We start from the raw sequence: 21,087 nt of genomic DNA, 5'->3' as shown, positions 1-21,087 counted from the left end.
AAAAAATGAAAGAGAGAGGAGAGAGAAGAGAAAGAGGAGAGAGAGAGGAGAGAGAGAGAGAGAGAGAGAGAGCATGAGAGGAGCAAGAACAAGAGATGAGAAAGAAAATTAAATAGAAGGGGCAGCTAGGTGGTGCGGTGGATAGAGCACCAGCCCTGGAGTCAGGAGGACCTGAGTTCAAATGTGGCCTCAGATATATAACACTAGCTGGGTGATCCTGGCAAGTCACTTAACCCCAATTAGCTCACCAAAAAAAAAAAAAAAGAGAAGGAGAGAGGAGACAGACAGAGGAGAAACATTTAACTCACCTGCCTTCACTTCATTTAAGATCTCTTCAGTCAGCATGCCCTCCATGCAGGGTACCAGGGACCCTTCAAACACAATTCCAAAAGGAGACTCAGCTGCTCTCAGTCTCTCCTCTCCCTCTCCCCCAGCCAAGCCCCCAGACCACAGCCTGCAACTCAGCCCTTTAAACAAGCACAGCTCAACCTCACCTTCACCCCCACCTCCCCACCATGGCAATGTCAGAATACGTGCAAAGGGAGGGAATCCCTGGGGTCCTACAGGTTCCCTTTCCTCTATAACAGCAACAACTAAAGACAGTGTCTGCTCTCGTGCCAATCCTCCAAGAGATGAGGCCTAGCTAAGGAAAAGGAAACCCCAGCCTGGGTTTCAGGAAAGCTGGATGAGTGCCAACTTCATCAATGACTGTATGAATTTGAGCAAAACCCATCACCTCTATGGGCTTCAATTTCTTCTTCTGTAAAATGGGCTAATAACTAGTTGCTTTGCTTATCCCACTGGGGCAGTGCAAGGATCATTGAGAAGAGAAATGTAAAATGAAAGCTCTTTGAAAACCTTTAAGCACTACCCATGTGTGGGGATAGAGAGCTGGCTCTGGGATTTCCCTGGTATGAGGGGGGACTCCACCCTCACAGGTCTGCAATGGACAGTCTTAAAGAGCTTCCCCAGGGCTGAGAATGGAAGTGACTCATCCAGGGTCACATAGCCAGGATGGGTCAGAGATTGGACTTGATCCAGGCTTTCCTGACTCCCAGGTCAGCTCTCTATTAAATATACTACACTGGGATTATTACTGGTGTTGTTGTTATCTGGCCCCCAAGTCTGTGGTAGGAAGGATGTAAATAATTACTCTCACTCTTCTAGGGATTATAGATCTCCAGTTGGAAGGGACCTTAGAGGCTATTGATTGAAACCCTCATTTTACAGATGGGGAAACTGAGACCCAGGGAGATTGATTGACCTGCCCTAGGTCACAAGTTAGTGAGTGTCTGAGGTGAGATGTTTCCCAGTGGCCTCTGGGGCAGCTAAGAGAGACGAAGGAATATGTTCATCTGCAGACAAATTGTAGTTTATAGGGGAGAATGGGAAGTAATACAATGATCTAACATAGGGTTCTCGCCCTTGGCCTCCTCCTTGAAGCTTATCTTGTGATGGGCCCCATTCAATCCAAAGTGAACCCACCTCCAGCCCCGCCACCAGAGATACCAAGGCAAGGTTAGAGTTTACCTATAAAGGTGACTGCACTCCTCCGGAGAGCAGCCCGAGGGCTTTTGGTATATTCCAGGCTCTGGGTCAGGAACACTACGGCACTGTCACGGTGGGTGTTCACCTAGGCCAAAACCCCCCCAGTATACCATCTGCCAACTGAGAAATGACCCCGTGGAATTCTCTGTGTTCCCCACCCCCAAGCCAGATTTTTTAGTTACTATCCCCTACCCTAACATCTGGAAGAGAGCTGAGCCTAGGTTATCCTCTCTGATGTCCCATAAAAATCATAGCAATAGAGGCCAAGGAGTCTCTACTACTTAGCCAAGCCTCAGTCTTCTGCTCTGCAGAATAGGGACAAGCATCTCAGTGTAGTGAGACAGATCACAGAATACCTTCTGAATCTTGGTTCCCCTATATCTTGGGACTATAGCCTTTAAGTACGTCCCTTTCTCCTCTCTGACCCTCCATTTCCCCATCTATACAATGGAGTAATAACACCCAACCTATAGATCTCACAACAGATTATGGTTTAAATGAGATAACGAATACATTTTAAAAACTTTAAAATGCAATAGAAATGTGGATTGCCAGCCCCTGTGCTCCACTGGAATCCATGCAACTCAAAAGCCCAGGTCATCGTGGGTGGGCCCTTCGAGGTGAATTTGTGGGAAGATGGGAGAGGTTCATGGGATGGATAGGAGAGGGTGGGGACACTATCAGCATCTTTGGAGGGAAGTTCCAAGGTTCCACTGGAGTGGTGAGTCTTGTTACCTGCCTTGGGGAGGTTTGAGATCACGTCTTCCTCCAATCCTCCTACGTTTCACATCACACAGTGACAGATTGTGAGTTGATATTATGGGAAGGACCAGAAACAAGGTCTGCTCAGAAATGAACTGGTAGAAGAGGACTCTCTGGGGCTCTGGAGCCAGGGCATCGGGGCATCTAGTCAACAGACATAGAGCCTTGCAACAAAGAACGCTAAAATTTGGGGCGTCTGAGCTGGGGGCATCTTCAGCTGACATAATAGTAGCATTCACGCAGCACATTAAGGTTTGCAAAGTGCTCTACATGTTATCTCATTAGAGCCTTAAGACCTCCATTGAGGCAGGTGCTATTATTAATCACTATTTTGTGGCAGAGATTAAGTGACTTGGTCAGGGTCACATAGCTATTAAGTGTCTGGAGTTAGATTTGAACTCGAGTTTTCCTGACTCCAAATCCAGTGTTCTCCATCCTCTTATGCATCAGAATGAAGAACGTCAGAGCTGGAAGAACCTTAGAAGAGAGAATGTTAGCAGTAAAAGGAATCTTAGAGCATAGAATACTACAACTGAGAGGAACCACAGTTTGCATCTAATTCTCCTTAGCTAAAAGAAAATGCAGTATATTTGGATTTAGATCTGTCATTGAACCGATAGAATTTTCCAGCTGACTGTCAGAGGCAGAGTCCAGCAGCAAATACTGTTACTTTGACCCAAAGTCAGGAACTTGCAGACTTTGGACCAAGGGAGACAGTGATCACACTTTGCCCTAGAGCAAAGCGCTGAAAGTTTACAGGTCCCCAGCTGAGCTGCCCGTGAGATGCGGGAACAAAGTAACACTCAATACCACAAGAAAAGCAGCAGCGGGGCCAGCCCAGACACAGGGCTTTGCCCCAGAATAAAATCTAAAGCCATAAAGTAGGCTGGGAGAATAAGCAAGCAAATAAATAATTCCATCCTAAAAAATCTGTTATGGTAATAGATATATTCAATATGCAAGCCTAGAGGAAGAGGATGACTCCAGAGCATTTATGAGCAAAGCCTCAAATTAAAACATAGCCCGGGCTTGCGTTTAAATAGAATAGAATTGCTGAAGAGATGAAGCAAGAATTTTTAAAAGAGGTTTTTTAAAATTTATAAATTAATTGAGAGCACTAGGGAAAATTTTAGAAAAGAAATGAGAACTGTAGAAGAAAGATTTGGAAAGGAAATTAACAGCTTGTCACAATAGGCACAAAACGTTGTCCAAGGAACAAACTCCCCGAATATTAGAATGGAAGAACATTAGAAGTCAATGACTCCATGAGACAATATGAAATATTAAAACAAAGCCAAAAGAGACCAAAAAATGAAGGAAATGTAAAGTATTTAATTGCAAAAACAACTGACTTGGAAATAGATCAAAGAGAAGAAGTGTAAGAATCATTAAACTACCTGAAAGCCAAAACCAAAAAAAAGAGCCTACACACATTTCAAGAAATCACAAAAGAAAGCTGCCCAGATCTCTTAGAATCAGAGAGCAAAGTAGAAATAGAAAGAATCCATCTATCGCCTCCTGAAAGAAACTCCCAAATGAAAACTCCCAGGAACATCATAGCCAAAATCCAGAGTTCTCAGATCCAATAAAAAAGATTGCAGGCAATCAGAAAGAAAGAATTCAAGTACTGAGGAGCCACAGTCAGGATCACACACAATTTAGCAGCCATCAAAATGAAGAAGTGGAGAGCTTGGAATATGATATTCCAAAAGGCAAAGAATATAAGCTTACAGGCCAAGAATAACTCACCCAGCAAAACTGAGATATCACACAAAGGTAAAAAAATGGATCTTTAATGAAATAGAGGTCTTGCAAGCATTCCTGACAAAAATATTAGAGTTGTATAGAAACTTTGAATTCCAACACACAAGTCAAAGGGAAACATAAAAAGGTAAAAATGAATGAATAATCATAAGGAACTTAATAAGGATAAATTGTTTACATTCAAATATGGGGAGATTATACACGTGTCCCTTTGAACCTTAACATCATCAGAAGGTCACAGAAGGAGTTTAATTAGACAGCGGGCCTGGGAGTGGTTCTGTTATGGCTTGGTGATCTTAAAAGAAGAATGGATAGACAGGAAAAGAGGAATATAGTAAAGGAAATTATCTCACATAATTGCAGGTATGTATACACATACATGTATACATATATGCACACATAGATGAGATTTAATTACTTAATTTAAGTAAGGTTTTAAACTAGGCAGTTGTATTTAAATGCTTTCCAAGGTCTCTTCTAAGCAATTCTAAGATCGTAGCATTTTCAGTCTCTTTTCTTGACAGGGCCTCAGTTTCTTGTTCTAGAAAATGGGAGAGCTTAACTAGGTCCTTCTTGACCCTTGCCAGTGGGCAGTGACTCTTTCCGTCTCTGCCTTCACTTAGCACAATGTTTGCTCTTCTCTACTGCTCTTACCATGGAATATTGCGTGTGACATTAGGCATTTGCATATACTATGCCATTTGAAGCTTTTACAAGTATAGACTGCATTAAGACTTTTGGGATACCCTGTAATTGTATATATTAATATTTTACTGGAGTTGTCACATGACTGAGTTATGGAACATGATGGTCTCAGAAGAATTAAAAGGGAGGATCCCCCAAAGGCTCCAATGAGATAATATCTGTAAAGCACTTAGCGCAGTGCTTGACACATGGTAGACACTTAAAAAATGCTTATTCTCTTCTTCTCCTCTTTCCTCAGAGGGCAATGGGGATGCTGATGGTGCACAGTGTGGTCCAGCTACAACACCTAACAAAGAGGGAACTTGGAGAGACAGGGTGTCATTGAGGATTTCATTCAGTAAATGCTTGGCTGTCCCTTTCTGGTTTTATTTCCTATTACTGTATACACTCTCCCTTCCAATTATACTAGACTACTTAAGATTCTTGCAGATCTAGAACTGGGAGGGACCTTCTAGGTCATATTGTCAGCTCCCTCATTTACAGATGAGGCAACTGAGACTCAAAAGAGGAGTGACTTGCTCTCTGAGCCTGAAGTCCCATTTCTTACATCCGCATCTTTGTACAGATGTTCCACCATGTCTAGGGGAATGCAGTGCCTACTCTCCTCTGCCTTATATAATCCTTGCCTTCCTACAAGGCACCGTGCAGATGCCTGATCCCTGCCTCTGATTAATAACACTCTTTCCCTGTTGAAATTACTTTGCATTATTTTATACATATAATTTAATTTTCTGAATCTGTTGTTTCTGCCAAATAGAATGGAAACTCTTTGAAAGCAGGGACTTTTGCCTTTGTATTCCAGCACCCAACATAGAGCTTGGCAACATAAGAGGTGATTAATAAATGCTTACTGAGTTGCACTATCTCTCTTCCCCAGGGTAGCACTCACCAAGTACTTGCAGATTTTGGTCACCGTCTGCTGACTGATGTCCCATGGCTTTTTGTTATACACCATTTTTGGCAGGACCCAAGCCATGTGGTAGCAGCAAGAGGACAAGGTCTTCTTACATTTCTGCAGGTTGATTGGAAGGTGGTGGGATCAAGAGAATAACAGCCCATGTTTTTATAGAGCACTTTACTAAAGCCACCCCATGAGGGAGGAAGGAAGTGCATATGTATCTTTATCCTTCATTTTATAAATGAGGCAAAGAGAAAGGAGGTGGCTTCTCCAAACACATTCAACTAGTGAGCGGCAAAGCCAAGACTCAAAGCCAGGTGCTTGGACTCCATGCCCCTGCTGAACCCAAAGTGAGACCAGACCCAGAGTCACATGAATAGGAGGGTAATTTTTCCCTCCCAGAGCACCCTTTCACAGATCTTCCTTCAGTAGGAAGTTGGAGGGCCACTTGGTTTTGCATGGGGGCAGGACTAGAAGAAAGTTCCTTCCAACCTAGCGATTTTCTGTCTTACAGCGGGCTTGTATTAAATGAGACACACCTTCGTTGCAGGCTTGCTGAAAATGAGGTACACCCTCATCTCCCTCTCCTCTCACATTTACCTTTCTAGGGTCCCAGACACACAGACTCACCTTCCCCACGGCAGGGTTCCCCTCCTGAAGCTGCAGGATCAGAGGCACCAGGCAGTTCACCAACTGCTGCTCTGTGAGGGGCACGCAGGGGCTCCGCAGTAGCCGGACCACCTTACCAAAGAGGGTGATGGCCGTCAGACGCACCTCCTCCCTGTTCTGAAGCAGGAACCGCTGGGTCATGGACTGATTGGGTCGGGGTGTGTGCGTGCGGGGTGGGGCGAAGGGCAACCTTAGAATAGAGAATGTCAAAGCTCAAAAGGACTTTAGAGGTCACCAAGTCCCATTTTTACAAAGAAGGAAACCGAGGCCCACAAACAGAACATGACTCGCCGCAACCAAAAGCTTTCTGTGGCCTCTTGGGCCAGTGCCATGGTCACTTCCCCACGTCCACCCACCCTTCCCTTCCCTTTCCCTCTTTACTCTTACATCATTGAAGTGAGGCTGGAGAACCTGCAGGATTTCCAGGTAAGTGGTAATATCAGTTGACTTCTTATCCTGAGACTTCAGGATGGTCTTGACGTTGCTGACTGCCTCCACTGCCAGCAAGCCGTCAACCCGTTGCAGGCCCTTCATCATGGAGGGCAGAAGAGCCTGGACTTTGGCCCGCTGTGGGGAAGAAGGGAGAGGAGCGAGCCCTTGCCTGGGAGCCGAAGGACCCAGGTTGGAATCCTAGGTTGACTGTTCCCTCCTGAAATGCCTCTTTCTCCCTCTGCCCATAGCTCATTCCCACCCTTTTCTAGCTGGGCCACTTGGGAAAGCCACTTCCTCTCTCAGGGTTTCACTTCCCTCATTTGCAAAATGAAAGGGAGTTAGCCTAGATGGCTCTGAGGTCAGGAAGCCTTCCCCGACCACCCTGAACCATGCTGACCCGCGCCTTCCTGAATTCCTTTGACCTATACACTATGCAAGGCTTGCCCAGGCCTTAGCACGGATGGACTTGTTTTGGCTTGCTATCCGTGCCAACTCCCAACCAGACTAAGAGCTCCCTGAGGGCAGGGACCGTGCCTGATGCCCTTCTGTGTCCCCCAAACTAAGCCCAAAGTCTCACACATAATTGGTCTGTGTTTTGTGTCGAGAACGTTGATGATGCTAATGAAAAGTTAATCTCTTTAATCTTCAGTTTTCTCACCTGAAAAAGAGAGAAAGAGAGAAATCCTTGCCTGGAGTGTAAGTTAGTGCTTTGTATTCTGAATAGATCAGGGATCATTAAGGGTATTGGTTCCTAGGGCAGATGAGCTACCCGTTTTACAGACGCAGACATTGAAGTTCTGAACAGGGAAAGGTACTGAGCCCGAGGTCATGGGAAGGAGAGGGGGTGGATTCGCCAGCAAAAAGAACTCAGGAATCCCCCTGCCCAGGGAACCGCTCCCCTGTCCCCTCTGAATCCTGACAGTCACCACCTCCTCACCTCCTCCTGTAGCTCTCTCACCTTTTCTGACCTGTGGGCCAGAAGGACCAAGCCCCTGATACAGAGCACCTTCATGATGGGGTCTTCGTTGGTCAAGCCCCGGGACATTCGGCCCAGGGAGTACTCCTCTGGAATCCTCTTCACCTGCTCCATGCGAAGGAGCTGAGGAGATAATTGGACATTGCCCCTGGGGCTGGTGGCTGAGAGGGAGAGGGGAGGAAAAAGGAGAGGAAGAGGGAGAGGTAGAAAGAGAGGAAGAGGGAAGGGGGAGGGAGAGATGGAGACAGAGGGAAGGGGAAGGAGAGGGAGGGGGAGAGGGAAAGAGAAGAAAAGAGAGGCGGAGGGGGGGAAGTGGAGGGAATAGGAAGCCCCTCTGAGCATTCATTAGCATCACCAAGAAATTGCCTGATGATGATGATGATGATGAAAAATATGGCACTTTAAGGTTTACAAAGTGATTTCCTCACAACATCCCTGTGAGATAGGAAGTGCAAGTCTTTTATTCCCATTTTACAGATGAAAAGAAAGACTCAGAAAAGTAAAGTGATTCATCCAGGTTCAACCACTAGCCAGTATTGGGACCGAGTCTCTCACCCAGGATCATTGACTCGGAGTTCAAGGCCCTTCCTGTTACACCTTATATTTCTAGAGTGCTTTCATTCTGTAATGAACTATAAGCCCATGGCCCTGAGCACAAGCTTGTGTCCAGAATGGAACTGCTTCCCATTTGGGTCTTTTTTTCCCCTTTGGTGGAGGGCTTTGTGAGACCTTGAAAGATCTAAGTCAGAGTTTTCCAGAAGCTGTCAATAACCAGTCAATAAACATTCATTATTTATTAACACAATGCCTACTATGTGTCTGGTACTGGGCTAAGCAGCACAGCGCTGAGGTCCAGCCCAGCAGTGTAACTACCAGAGACACCGTGTCCTGCAGCAAGGGACCCATGTATCCAGTGGCCATGCCACATGGGAAAGTGACCTCGGTAAGGATGGGTATTTTGTAACAACTGGCTGAGTTTGAGCCCTCTCTCCCCTAGGACCATGGTGGCATCAGGGATAATTTGCCCCCTATTTAGGGGCAGGCAGAATGTGCTTTACTTCTGTACCTTTCCAGTAAATATCCCTTTCTAAAAGTGAATTAATGTTATTTGGTTAAATTGATACCGAGGTGTTAATCATGGGGTTAATCAATGATGTGGGAAAAGTGCTATGTATAACTGGTCCCCGATATTGGGGGCCTGAGCCAATGGCAATAGAAGGAACCACTGCCCCTCAGGATAGCCCTGATGTAACCGGCCACACTCTGGGGACCTGACATTATCATTATCACATATATATTTTTATATGTGTGTGGGTTGAGCAAGTAAGTACAGAGCTAATAGAGACTACGGGTTTTCTGAGGTCCCTTCCCTTCCGATAGTCAGTGGATCTAATAAGCATGGATCTTGGTCATTTTGGCTACCCGGGGGCTGTCTTCACCTCCTTCTTCATTTCCAGCTGTGTTCCTTAGAGGTGAGGTTTCTGAATAAGTGATTTAAATGCTTATTTACTCCAGGGCTTAATTCTGCTGTTCATACAGGGAACAGGTTTAAAACACTTCAGTTAATCAATGTTGATCAAATTACTTTCCCAAATATTGCTCATCTTCCTCCTCACTAGAAACTTCAGTCCCAGCTGACTATCATTCCTCATCTCTTCCACCTTTCTGGCTAAACTCCTGGAGAAAGCAGCTACAGCAGGTGTCTCCCCTTTTCCTCTCTCTCTCTCTCTCTCTCTCTCTCTCTCTCTCTCTCTCTCTCTCTCTCTCTCTCACCCTTGTGGAGGGATCATGACAAGAATTGTTCTCCCCATTTTTGAAAGAAGGAAAATGAGACTCAGCTAGGGAAGGCACTTGACCAAGGTCACACAGCAATTTAGAAATAGAATCTAACTAGAATCCAGGTCTCACCAATGGAACATCAGGCAGCTAGGTGGTGAAGTGGATAAAGTGCTGGGTCTAGAGTCAGGAGGACCTGAGTTCAAATCTGGTCTCAGATCCTTACTAGCTATATGACCTTGAGTGAATGATTTAACAGCTGTCTGTCTCAGTTTCCACAAATCATAAAATGGGGATAATAATAGCACCTACCTCTTGTTGTTATGATGAAGATAAAATGAGATATTTGTAAAGTGCTCAGCATAGAGCCTGGTATATACTAGGTACTTAATAAATGTTTATTCCCTCTCTTTCCCCTCATTTTAAAATGGAAGAAAGGAAGGAATAAGGAAAGGATAGAAGGAAGGGAACAAGGAGGAAAAGAAAATAGGGAAGGAAGGGGAGAGAGGAAAGGAAGGAGGAAGGATTTTGGGCTAGTCACTTCCTTTTTCTGGGTCTCTGTTTCCTCTATAAAATGGACTGGGTGATTAGACTGTGAGCTCCTCATAATCTCTTAAGCACTTTATAAGCCTCAAAGCACCATGGAAACTCAATTATTAAGTCCTATGACTTCTCTGAACCTCAGTTTCCTCATTCATTCGAACATTTATTAAGTACCTACTGTGTACTTAATACAAAGTTTAGATAAAATGCAGACCCTGCCTTCATGGAACTCATAGTCTAATAGGAGGAAAAGATACAAACATAGATTAGGACATTACCCTACATTATGTGACAAGTGACAAGACATCTGTGTCAATGGAGAGCATCTCCAAGCCAAAAAAATCACACATTTTCTAAGTAGCAAAGACATGATTTGGAAGGTGCCAAATAAAGGGGTCTAAGAAATATGAGGGGGTAGAAATTTTCTCATCCGCACATATAGGGTACTCCCAGATAAGGAAACTCCCCTCTACTAATGTCAAATCGCACCTCCTTTATAACTTATATTCTTATATAGTGTTGCCTACTCCCATGGGAGGTTAACTAATTTGCCACTTGGCTAATCACAAAGCCAGTAGGTGTCAGTGGCAGAATTTGAACCCAAGTCTTCTTGGCTTCAAGGCTGGATCTCTATCTACTAAGCCATACTAACTCTTATATAGATATATGTGTACATAGGTAGGTAGATAGATGGATGGATGGATGGATGGACAGATGGATGAAGGAGGAGGAAGAAAGAAATAGAGGAGTGTATGGATAGACAAATGGAGGAATGTATGTATGGATAGGTAGATGATAGATAGATGGATAGCTATAGGTAGCTAGATAGAGGGATGTGTCAATGATAGATGGATGATAGATGGAGGGATGGATGGATGGATAGATGGATGGATAGATAGGTAGATGAGGTAGATAGATACATACATAGAGATAGAAGTAGATGGATGGATGGATAGAGAGATGACAGATTGATATAGAAATAGACATACACATATCAGAGTTCTGGCTAATGGGCATACTCTGGGGATATAGCTCCATTGGCTGGGCCCCTATTTTACGTATAAAATTCATATGACTATATATAGATCAAGAATTACATTTATAACTATATAAACTCTATATGGCACATATGCGTACATGAGGTGGCATAGCACACATAAAACTCATATATGTGACTAACTACAGCAAACTCTATATTTCACACACACACACACACACACACACACACACACACAGAGACACGCATGCTCGGGGGAGATAATGTGGCATAATAGGTCTCTAGTCAGCCAGGAAGACCTGGGTTCAAGTCGGCCATGGCTTCATGACCCTGGACAAGTCACTGGGCTCCAGGAAGTTCTCTAAGACTCAATGATGCAGAAAAGGGGTTGAGCTGCAACTGGAAGTGGAGTTCCTCACTGGAGAATTCCCTATCCCAATGAAATCAGAGCTTCTGTCCCTATCCCTGTATAACTCTGTTTAAAGCATTATTCAAATGCGTTATCATATTAGTGTTATTCCTCAGCATTCAGCCTTCCCCCTGGTGCTATGAGTACTCCTTGCTTCCTTCCTTAAGCTCCGATGTCAGATGTTTTCCATCCTATTGGAGTCATTAGACTGTGAGCTCCTTTAGGGCAGGGTCTGTCTTTTGCCTTTTTTAATATCTCCAGCACTTAACTCAGCGCCTGGTATATAGTAGGTGCTTAATAAATACCTTTTGACCCTCTCATGGCCAAGGCCAGGGTTTACCTCCACGAAGAAGGCAGTGGCAGTGATCTTGTGTTGCTCATCCCCTCTTTCCAGGAGTGGAACCAGCAGATAAAGCACTCGACAGAGTTCTTGGCAGGAATAATGCACCATGGCCCTGGGGGTTACAAGGGAGGACACAGAGCAGGGGAGCTGCCTCAGCCAGGCAAAGTTCCTCATCATTAAAAGGGGATTTCCTCATCTGTAAAATGGCGGGCTGAACTTAGGGTGTCTACAATCCCTTCCATCTCTAAATCGCATGATTCCATGACCTTATAACCTCGTGGTTGTCCATCCTGCATCTTTTGCCAAATCAACCAAGGATCAACTCAAACACCATCTCCTCCAGGAAGCCTTTCATGGTTTCTGATTCTCTAAATTCCTGCCAGCCCTTCATCTGCTGTCTGATCATGTGCCCTTAGATGCGATTTTCTAATTCCTGTAACTGAGAATCTCAGAGCTGGAATGGACTCTGAGGTCACATGGAGGAATCGTCCTGTGCTCCTTTTCTTCTGCTACCAGATTGGGAAAAGGATCAGAGGTCCTGGGTTCAGATCCTGGCTTGGTCATTTACTACTTCTGTGACCCTTATGAAATCACTTGACCTCTACAGGGCTCATCTGTAAAGTGAGCGGGTTCACCAGATGACCTCCAAGATCCTTTCTGCATATATGATTCTACATTAATGTCCCTGACAGAAGGCATCGGACTTTAGCTTGGGTACTCTCCCAAGGACGCCACCTTCCACTTGAAGCTCTAATTGTTAAGTTTTCTAGGTGTTGGAGCTGAAATCTACCTCTCCACCCCTCCGTTTCCCCACAATCACTCCTGGTTCTGCCCTCAGGCACCCAACTCAACAAGGCTAATCCTCCTTCAGCCTAGAAAAGAGAAGTGAAGGGGAGGCTGGGGAAGGACCCAGCTGGCCTATTCAAAGATCTAAAGGGCTGTCAGGTATCAGCCTTATTCTGCTTGGCCCCAGAAGGCGGATCGAGGATAAATGGAGGGGAAGTTAGAAAGGCAGATTGAGTCAATCAACCAACAAGCATTTATTAAGGTCCCACTGTGTGCCAGGGACAGTGTTAGGCACATAGAATATTGATTCAAAGAATGAAACAATGAGCTGCTTTAGATGGGACGTCGGGAAGAGGCTTGCAGATAATGAGAACTGTCCAAAAGTGAATTGAGCTGCCTCCAGAACCCTAGTGAGCTCCCCATCAGTGGAAGTCTTCAAGGGAAGGGTAGAGTGATTGTGGGACATTCCTATTCGTTATCTTTGAGCCCTTTGAGGGAGATTTGATGATTCTGACTTGAGGGCACGACCTACACTCAAACACACACCCTACCTCCCAGTCTGGGGTGCTACCCACTGAACAACCCTGCAGTCCGTCTTTTAGGGAAAGCCTCTTAATGCCCACAGTCACACTAGGCACGGTCCTTAGCACTCGGGGTGCACAATACCGTGACTTCTGCCTTGTGGAATATCTGCCGGCCCAGGTACCCCACACCCCCTTGGCATAGCTCTTATTGTTAACAAAGATTTTTTTCTTTCCGTCCACCCCAAAGTTGCTTCTTTGAAAGTCACCCACTGCTCCTAGCAATGGGGTCAAGCAGAAGAAATCTAATCCTGTTTCCTTCTGAAAATCCTCCAAATATTTGAGTCAATCAATCAACAAGAATTTATCAGCCTTCTACTCTGTTGCTAGGGACTGAGGCAAGCAACAGAGAACAAAAGATAAAGCAAACAATGTGCTCATAGAACTTGTATTCAGATACTGAAGACAGATTTCACACCTCCCCCAGTCTCCTCTCCTCCAGGCTAAATACCCCTCAATTCTTTCAACTGAGGCTCCAGGGGTATAGTCCTCAGTCCTCTGCTGTCCTGGTGTGGCCAACCGCAGAAAGGTCAACAGCCCCTGGGTTACGACCTGGAGTTCAGGCAGTGTGGAGTATTGGGAAGGGCTCTGGTCTAGGAGTCAACAGACCTCAGATAGATGACCTTGCACAGGCCACTTCAGCTCACTGAGACTCAGTTTCCTCCTTTGTAAACAAAGGATAAAAATACTTATGAAAATACAAGGACTCTTGTGAAGAGAGTGCTTCGCATGCTGGAGAACGCTATAGGTACAGGAGACTTTAGTCCAGACCCTGGCTCTCCCTCTCAGCCCTTCATTCCCAGACCCACAGGCCCTGGAGTGGGGTCAGCTGGGGGCTTACCTGGCCAGCAGAGATACACCCCGGTGGTGATGCTCAGCCAGAACCATGAGCTCCCAGCCGCCTTGGTTCTCCAGCAGTGCAGCTTCATAAGAACAACCCATCTTCAACAAAAGAGTCTTGACCACCTTCACCACCCAGCTGGTAGGACAGCAGAAAGCTAGCATCAAACCTATCCTTACCCTACCCTGAGAAGTTAGGGCTGTCTATCCCCCCAAACACCCTCACCCCCATCAGGTCACCTTGGCTGTGTCCCTGGGCCCCAGAATGCCAATGGAGGGGACCCCTCGCCCCAGAACTGAAGGTCCCTTCATTTACCTGCAGTCTATTACACATGCTGTGTTAGGTACTGTAAGTCTCCATTAGGGGGTGTTAGTGCATTAAAAACAAGGTTTTGAAAAAAAATTAGCCTTGGAAACTCAAGAATAAACAGAAGCAAAATTTACTGTCCTTTTGAGACCTTCCTTTATCTTCCTTCTGACATCCTTTTGTCTAACCATCTATATTTATGGGATAAGAGCATTGTGATCTGTCCCTATGTAGAGGCTGTGCCCTAAAGTCTTGGGGCTAGTGGCAAAGCTGTGTCTTTTAGGCTAACCTACTCTCTCTTCCAACCACCCAGTTTTCTGGCTCCTGCATCACCTGGGATGAAACATTGGATTGTAGAGTGCTGCCTTTGAAATCAGGAAGACCTGAGTTCAAATCTCACTTCTGATGTTTAGTAGGTGCATGACCCCAGGCAAAGCATCTCATCTCTCTAAGCCTCAGGGTTGGATTTAGTAGCTCCTAAGGTACCTTATAGTTTTCCCATTTGGATTTAAACTCCAGAGACTTGATTTTGAGTCCTGACCACTCATTACTAGCTGTGTGACCTAAAGCTGGTCACTTCCCTTTTCTGAGAATATTTCCTCATCTGTAAGATGAGAAGTCCACCGATGGGGGCTCATGAGCTATACTGTTAGGGCTACCCCTAGACTCCGAGTGAGCAGTCATCCCCTCAGGACCTAACCCGTGTGAGTACTAATGGGATGCCACATTGTATTGCATGCTTACCAGTGCTGTTCTGGAAAAAAGATTTTGTAAATCTGACATGTGCTTATGAAAATGTGAATTACTTTAGTTGAAGCTCCCAGAAACAAATGAATCACATACAGCTGCTGACCTAGATTAAAAGCTCATCAAATCTCAGGGCTAGAAGGAACCTTGGTGGACATCTAGTCCAACCACACATGATTGGAGGAACCCTGCTTCTCTTGTCATTTCCCTCCGGGTGCCTTAGCCCAGATGGGTGGGGCCGGACATCCCAGGAAATTACCTTGCATCAGCCTCTCTACCTATCATCCATACACACTGCTAAGAAAAGGCATTAACTTGTGACTTAACGGTGAGAGGCAGCTAGCTAGGTAAGTGGGAATAATCATTAAGAGCTGACATTTAAGTAGTTGACGTAATGTTTGCAAAGTTTTTTATATACAGGTCTGCTACTTACTACCTGTGCAAGGTTGGGTAGGGGACTATAGCTTTCTTATCTATAAAATAATCTTATGTGGTCTCTAAAATCTTTTCCCATGCTCAGTCTCATGACCGGTTCTTGCCCTCCACTCCCCCGTCCCCAAATAACTTGGCCTTACCCTCAGGAATATATATTTTAGAAGTTTATGTTCACAGGAAGGAAGCGAAGAAGGAGCAGATTCACTAACTGTGCTTCTGTTTACCATTGTATTGCCAAATCTAATGGATGGTTTGTTGGAACTCAGGGTTGGTTGGTAACAGGAGTAGAGATTACCGGACAGGGATAAAGATGGAGCTTGGGCCATCCCTGAAGCTATAATTGTTGCTAGGCAAGTTCACGCCGATGTGGTAATGGACCTGGACCAAGAGGGCAAGGAGCAACTGGGGATAGATGCGCCTCACTCGGCCCATGCAGCTGTTGACAGAGAGGAGCTCACAAAGGCCGCTGGCTGCCTAGAGTAGGGGAAGGGAGAGAGGAGGAGGGAAGGAACATGGAGGCGAAGGTTATTTTTCACAGCAGCCAGCGATGGACCGCAGCTCTCCTCCTCCACGCCCCTTGTGAATACCCTGTCCCCCCTGGGGAGAGGCCAAGTCACTGAACAAAAGTTGTAATGGCTTCAGCCTTTCTCTATTAGGCCAAAGTGTGGGGCCCTGTGGGCCTCTGGGGAGGGCCCATCTACCCTCTGAGGGCAGCAAGGATGAGCCCAGCCTCCAGAGGCTCCAGAAGTGTCTCTCTCAGCTAAGGGCCTAGAGGAAGAGGCAAGCCACAAGGTTCTGAATTTTCTGCTCTCTTTGTCCAAAGACTCAGTACACTAAGCTGAATAGGGATGTAAACAACATTGGTGGATTGATACCAGTCCAACAAATGGGCCAAAAGATGTTGGGCAAGTCAGACAAAGTAAAGAAAGGAAGAATACACAAGCACAAGCAGTTGGGTACAGAAATACATTTCATTCAATAAGGAAAGGAGAGAAGGAGGGGAGGGAGAATGAGAGAGAGATTAGGCCTAAGCAAAACAATTTAACTAATGATATACAAAAACATGAGCTCTTTTGAGGGGAGAAAGAATGGGAAACTAGAGGAGGTGCCAGTGAGCTGGAGAATGAATGAACAAGTTATGGAAGATAAATATGATGGAATATTACTGAGTTGTAAGAAGTGATGAGGAGGGATGGTTTTATAGAAACCTGGGAAGACTTGTAGGAACTGATGCATAACGAAGTGTTTAGAACCAGAAGAACAGTTTGTGCAATGACAGCAATATGGTCAACACGAACTATTTTGAAAGAATTAGGAACTCTTATCAACACAATGATCAACCAAGATTCCACCGGACTAGTGATAAAAAAGACTACCGAGCTCCTGGTAGAGAGGGGAAGAAACTCAGAGGGCAGAACGAGATAAATATATTTTTTTTAACATGACCAATGTGGAAATTTGTTTTGATTTACTATATATTCTTTGTTTTTTTTTTTTTTAGTGAGGCAATCGGGTTTAAGTGACTTGCCAAGGTCACACAGCTAGTACATGTCAAGTGTTTGGTCTGAGGCCAGATTTGAACTCAGGTCCTCCTGACTTCAGGGCCGGTGCTCTATCCTATATATTCTTTGTAATGGAATTTGTTCTTCTTTCTCAAGTTGGAGGGGTGGGAGAGGGTGAGAAGGCAGATTTTTGCTGATTGAAAAAATTGGAAATATAATGTTAAAAAATTGAACAAGTCATAGATGAACTCACAAAGAAACAAACCCCAGGACCAGATGGATTTCTAAGCAAATTCTACCAAACATTTAAAGAATTAATTCCAATACTACACAAAATAAGGTTGACTGGAGAAATATCAACAATCTGATATATGCAGACGATATCATTCTGATGGCAGAAAGTGAAGAGAAATTAAGAAGTCTCTTGATGAAGGTGAAAGAGGAGAGTGTAAAAGCTGCCTTAAAGCTTAACATTTAAAAAACTAAGATCTTGGCAACTGGTCCCATCACCTCCTGGAAAATAGAGGAAAAAGAAATGGAATCTGTGTCAGATTTTAAATTTTTGGACTCAAAGATCACTGCAGATGGCGACTGCAGCCATGAAATTAAAAGATGCTTGCTCCTTGGAAGGAAAATTGTAGCAAATCTGGACAGCATACTGAAAAGCAGAGACATTACCTTGTGGACAAAGGTCTGTACAAACAAAGCCATCCATGGTTTTTCCAGTAGCGATGTATGATTGTGAGAGTTGGACCATAAGGAAAGCTGAGCACCATAGAGTTGTTGCTTTTGAATTGTGGTGCTAGCAAAGACTTTTGAGAGTCCCTTGGACAGAAAGGAGATCAAATCAGTCAATGCTTAAAGAAAGTAATTCAGGCTATTCACTGGAAGATCAAATACTGAAGCTGAAGCTTAAACACTATGGTCACATAATGAGAAGGTGAGACTCAGTGGAAAAGACCCTAATGTTGGGAAAGATTAAAGGCAAAAGGAAAAGGGGACAGCAGAGGATGAAATGGATAGACAGTGTCATGGAAGCAATGAACAAGAACTTAGACTTTGAGAGAGAGTGGAGGATAGAAGAGCCTGGTGTGCTGTGGTCCATGAGGTCATGAAGAGTCAGACACAATCGAATGACCACACCAACTACTACTACTACTACTACTACTACTACTACTACTACTACTACTACTACTACTATTACTACATAAATTGTTTGAGAAAGATAGGAAAATAAGGGGTTCTATTAAAGTCCTTCTATGACGCAAATATGATCTTGATATTTAAATGAAGGAGAGTCAAACCATAGAAAGAAAACTACAAATGAATATTGATGAAAATATTTAAATAAAATATTAGCAAGAAGCCTTCAGCAACATATCACAAAGATTATACACATAACTAGGCTAGATTTATATCAGGAATGCAGGACCAGTTCAATATTAGGAAAACTAAAAACATAATTGGCCATATTAATAACAAAACAATGAAATTATACCTATGGATACAGAAAAACTTTAGACAAAATACAGCACCCATTTTTATTAAAAAGCAGTGGAAAGCATAAGAATAAATGGACCTTTCCTTAAAATGATAAATAGTATCTACCTAAAACCAAGAACCAATGTTATCTGTAATGGAGATAAGCTAGAGGCCTTTGCAATAAGATCAGGACAAAGCAAGGATGTCCATGATCACTATTACTATTCAATATAGTCCCAGAAATGTTATCTTTAGCAATAAGAAAGAAAATAAACTTGAAGAAAAAAGCATAAGCCAAGAGGAAGCAAAATTATCACTTTTTTGTAGATGATAAAATGATTTACTTAGAGAACCCTACAGAATCAATTAAAAAACTAAGTGAAACAATGAACAACTTCAGCATTATTTCAGGATATAAACTAAACCTCCACAAATCATTGACATTTCTGTATATCACCAAGAAAATTCAGTTTGAAGAAATAGAAAGAGAAATTCCACTTAAAATAACTACAGATAATATAAAATACTTGGAAGTCTACCTGCTAAGACACACAAAAACTATGTAAACACCATTACAAAACCCTCTTTATACAAATACAGATCTAAGTAATTGAAGAAATATTAATTGCTCATGGGTAGGTCAAGCTAACATAATAAAAACAATAATACTGTCTGAATTTATTTACTTATTCAGGGCTACACCAATCAAATTACCAAAGGATTATTCATAAACTCAAAAGAGCTTATAAATATTTTTATCCATCATTAGAATAACAAAATTCATCTAGAGCAACAAAAGGTCATGAATATAAAAGGAATTAATGAAAAAAGTAGGAAGAAAGGGGGTCTAGCAGTATCAGATACCAAACTACAAACTACAAATTGCAACTGTCAAAACAATTTGGCACTATGTAAGAAATAAAGAGATTGATCAGTGGAATAGATTAGGTGCATGATATATAGAAGTAAATGAGTACAGTAACCTAGGGTTTGATAAACCCAAAGATCCCAGCTACCAGAACAAGAACTCACTATTCAATAAAAATCATTTGAAAAACTGGAAAGCAGCAGTCTGGCAGAAACTAGGTATAGACCAACACTTCACACCATATACCAAGACAAGCTATAAATAGGTACATGATTTAGACATAAAGACTGACTTCAATAAATTAGAGGATCATGGGAGAAATTACCAGTCAGTTCTACAGATGAGGAATGAGTCCATGACCACACAAGAGATAGAAAGGTCCACAGGAGGTAAAACTGGACAATTTTTATTACATAAAATAAAAAAGGTTTTTTTTTTCTCCACAAACAAAATCAATGCACCTAAAGTCAGAAGACAAGCAGGAAATTGGGGGTGGGGGAATCTTTGCAGTAAGTTTCTTTGATATAGGTCTCATTTCAACTACATATATATATGTATGTGTATATATATATATATAATGTATATATATGGAACTGATTAAAATTTGTAAGAACAAGAGCTATTCCCCAGTTGAAAAGTGATCAAAGGAGGAAATGAATAGGCAGTTTTCAGAGGAAGAGATCCAAGCTATCAAGAACCATACGAAAAAATAAGCTCTAAATCAACGGATAACTAGAAAGATGCAAATTAAAACAACTCTGAGGTACCACTTCACGTTAATCAGATTGGCAACATTAACAAAAAAGGAAAATGACAAATACTGAAGGGATTGTGGGAAAACAGGTACATTTATATGGCATTACCAGGAACAGATTCCTGTGATAGTCGCAACTAGCTAGCATATATATAACATTTTAAAAAGATTTTCCAAAGCACTTTAGAAATACTATCTCATTTGATCCTTATAACAACCTTCAGAGGTAGGTGTGATTTTTCATACCCATTTTACTGATTAGAAAACAGAGGTAAAGTAACTTGTCCAGGATCATACAGCTCGTAAGTGTCTGAGGCAGCTTTTGAATCCAGGGTACATCAAGAGTCCTGGTGGGAGGTGGGGAGGGGAGAGATACAGCTGGCCTAACTTTGGAAGAGGGAACCAGAGAAGACTTACTGCATGAGTAAGCATAGAATCAATGAAGGCTGGAAATGTAGGTAGGATAGATCCAGACTGTGGAAGGGAGAGTGACAAGTTTGAACTTCATTTGAGTTTTCAATAAAAATATTGCCCATGACAGAGTAGAGAACAGTCTTAGGTCGCTCTACTAGAGACCATATCATGAAGTACTTTTGATTTGAACCAATTGTCATCTCTGTCTGACTAGTAAATGTAAATACATTGATGGGGGCCCGTGAGATAAGTTTTTAAGTGAGTACAGACCTACAAAGTACCTTGAACCTCTTGTGACTTTGTCTGAGGTTATGACCCATCATGTAACCCATCAGGTGGATGTAGTGATAATGGAACCAACCAATTAATAAGCAAAAGGATGTAAGAGCAGAAGGAAATAATGAACAAAAGAATGTCTGAATGACCTAACAACGAGTGAACCAATGGACCATCAATTCATGTGATGTTAGTGCTGGAAGGGACCTTAGAATGGAGAAGGTCGGATCCTAGAACAAGGAATGTTAGAACCAGAAGGGACCTCGGAATGGA

The 21,087-nt window shown here is 43.3% G+C and overlaps 1 protein-coding gene across 1 annotated transcript in view; it reads right to left on the bottom strand.

Annotated features, from left to right (window-relative positions):
* Nucleotides 1-21,087, bottom strand: part of MROH7 (maestro heat like repeat family member 7) — a 58,014-nt gene that overhangs the window by 1,315 nt on the left and 35,612 nt on the right. The window contains exons 12-21 of the mRNA XM_027852852.1: nucleotides 15,814-15,992; nucleotides 14,031-14,168; nucleotides 11,820-11,934; nucleotides 7,737-7,877; nucleotides 7,356-7,436; nucleotides 6,734-6,913; nucleotides 6,308-6,463; nucleotides 5,669-5,791; nucleotides 1,531-1,633; nucleotides 309-371 (exon numbers count right to left, since the gene is read on the bottom strand). Of these exons, the coding sequence (XP_027708653.1) occupies nucleotides 309-371; nucleotides 1,531-1,633; nucleotides 5,669-5,791; nucleotides 6,308-6,463; nucleotides 6,734-6,913; nucleotides 7,356-7,436; nucleotides 7,737-7,877; nucleotides 11,820-11,934; nucleotides 14,031-14,168; nucleotides 15,814-15,992 (1,279 nt within the window). The remainder of the gene's footprint in view (nucleotides 1-308; nucleotides 372-1,530; nucleotides 1,634-5,668; nucleotides 5,792-6,307; nucleotides 6,464-6,733; nucleotides 6,914-7,355; nucleotides 7,437-7,736; nucleotides 7,878-11,819; nucleotides 11,935-14,030; nucleotides 14,169-15,813; nucleotides 15,993-21,087) is intronic.

Source organism: Vombatus ursinus, unplaced genomic scaffold (assembly GCF_900497805.2).
Source record: "Vombatus ursinus unplaced genomic scaffold, bare-nosed wombat genome assembly UNPS02009824.1, whole genome shotgun sequence".
NCBI lineage: Eukaryota > Metazoa > Chordata > Mammalia > Diprotodontia > Vombatidae > Vombatus > Vombatus ursinus.
This window is presented reverse-complemented; position numbering and strand designations above follow the sequence as displayed.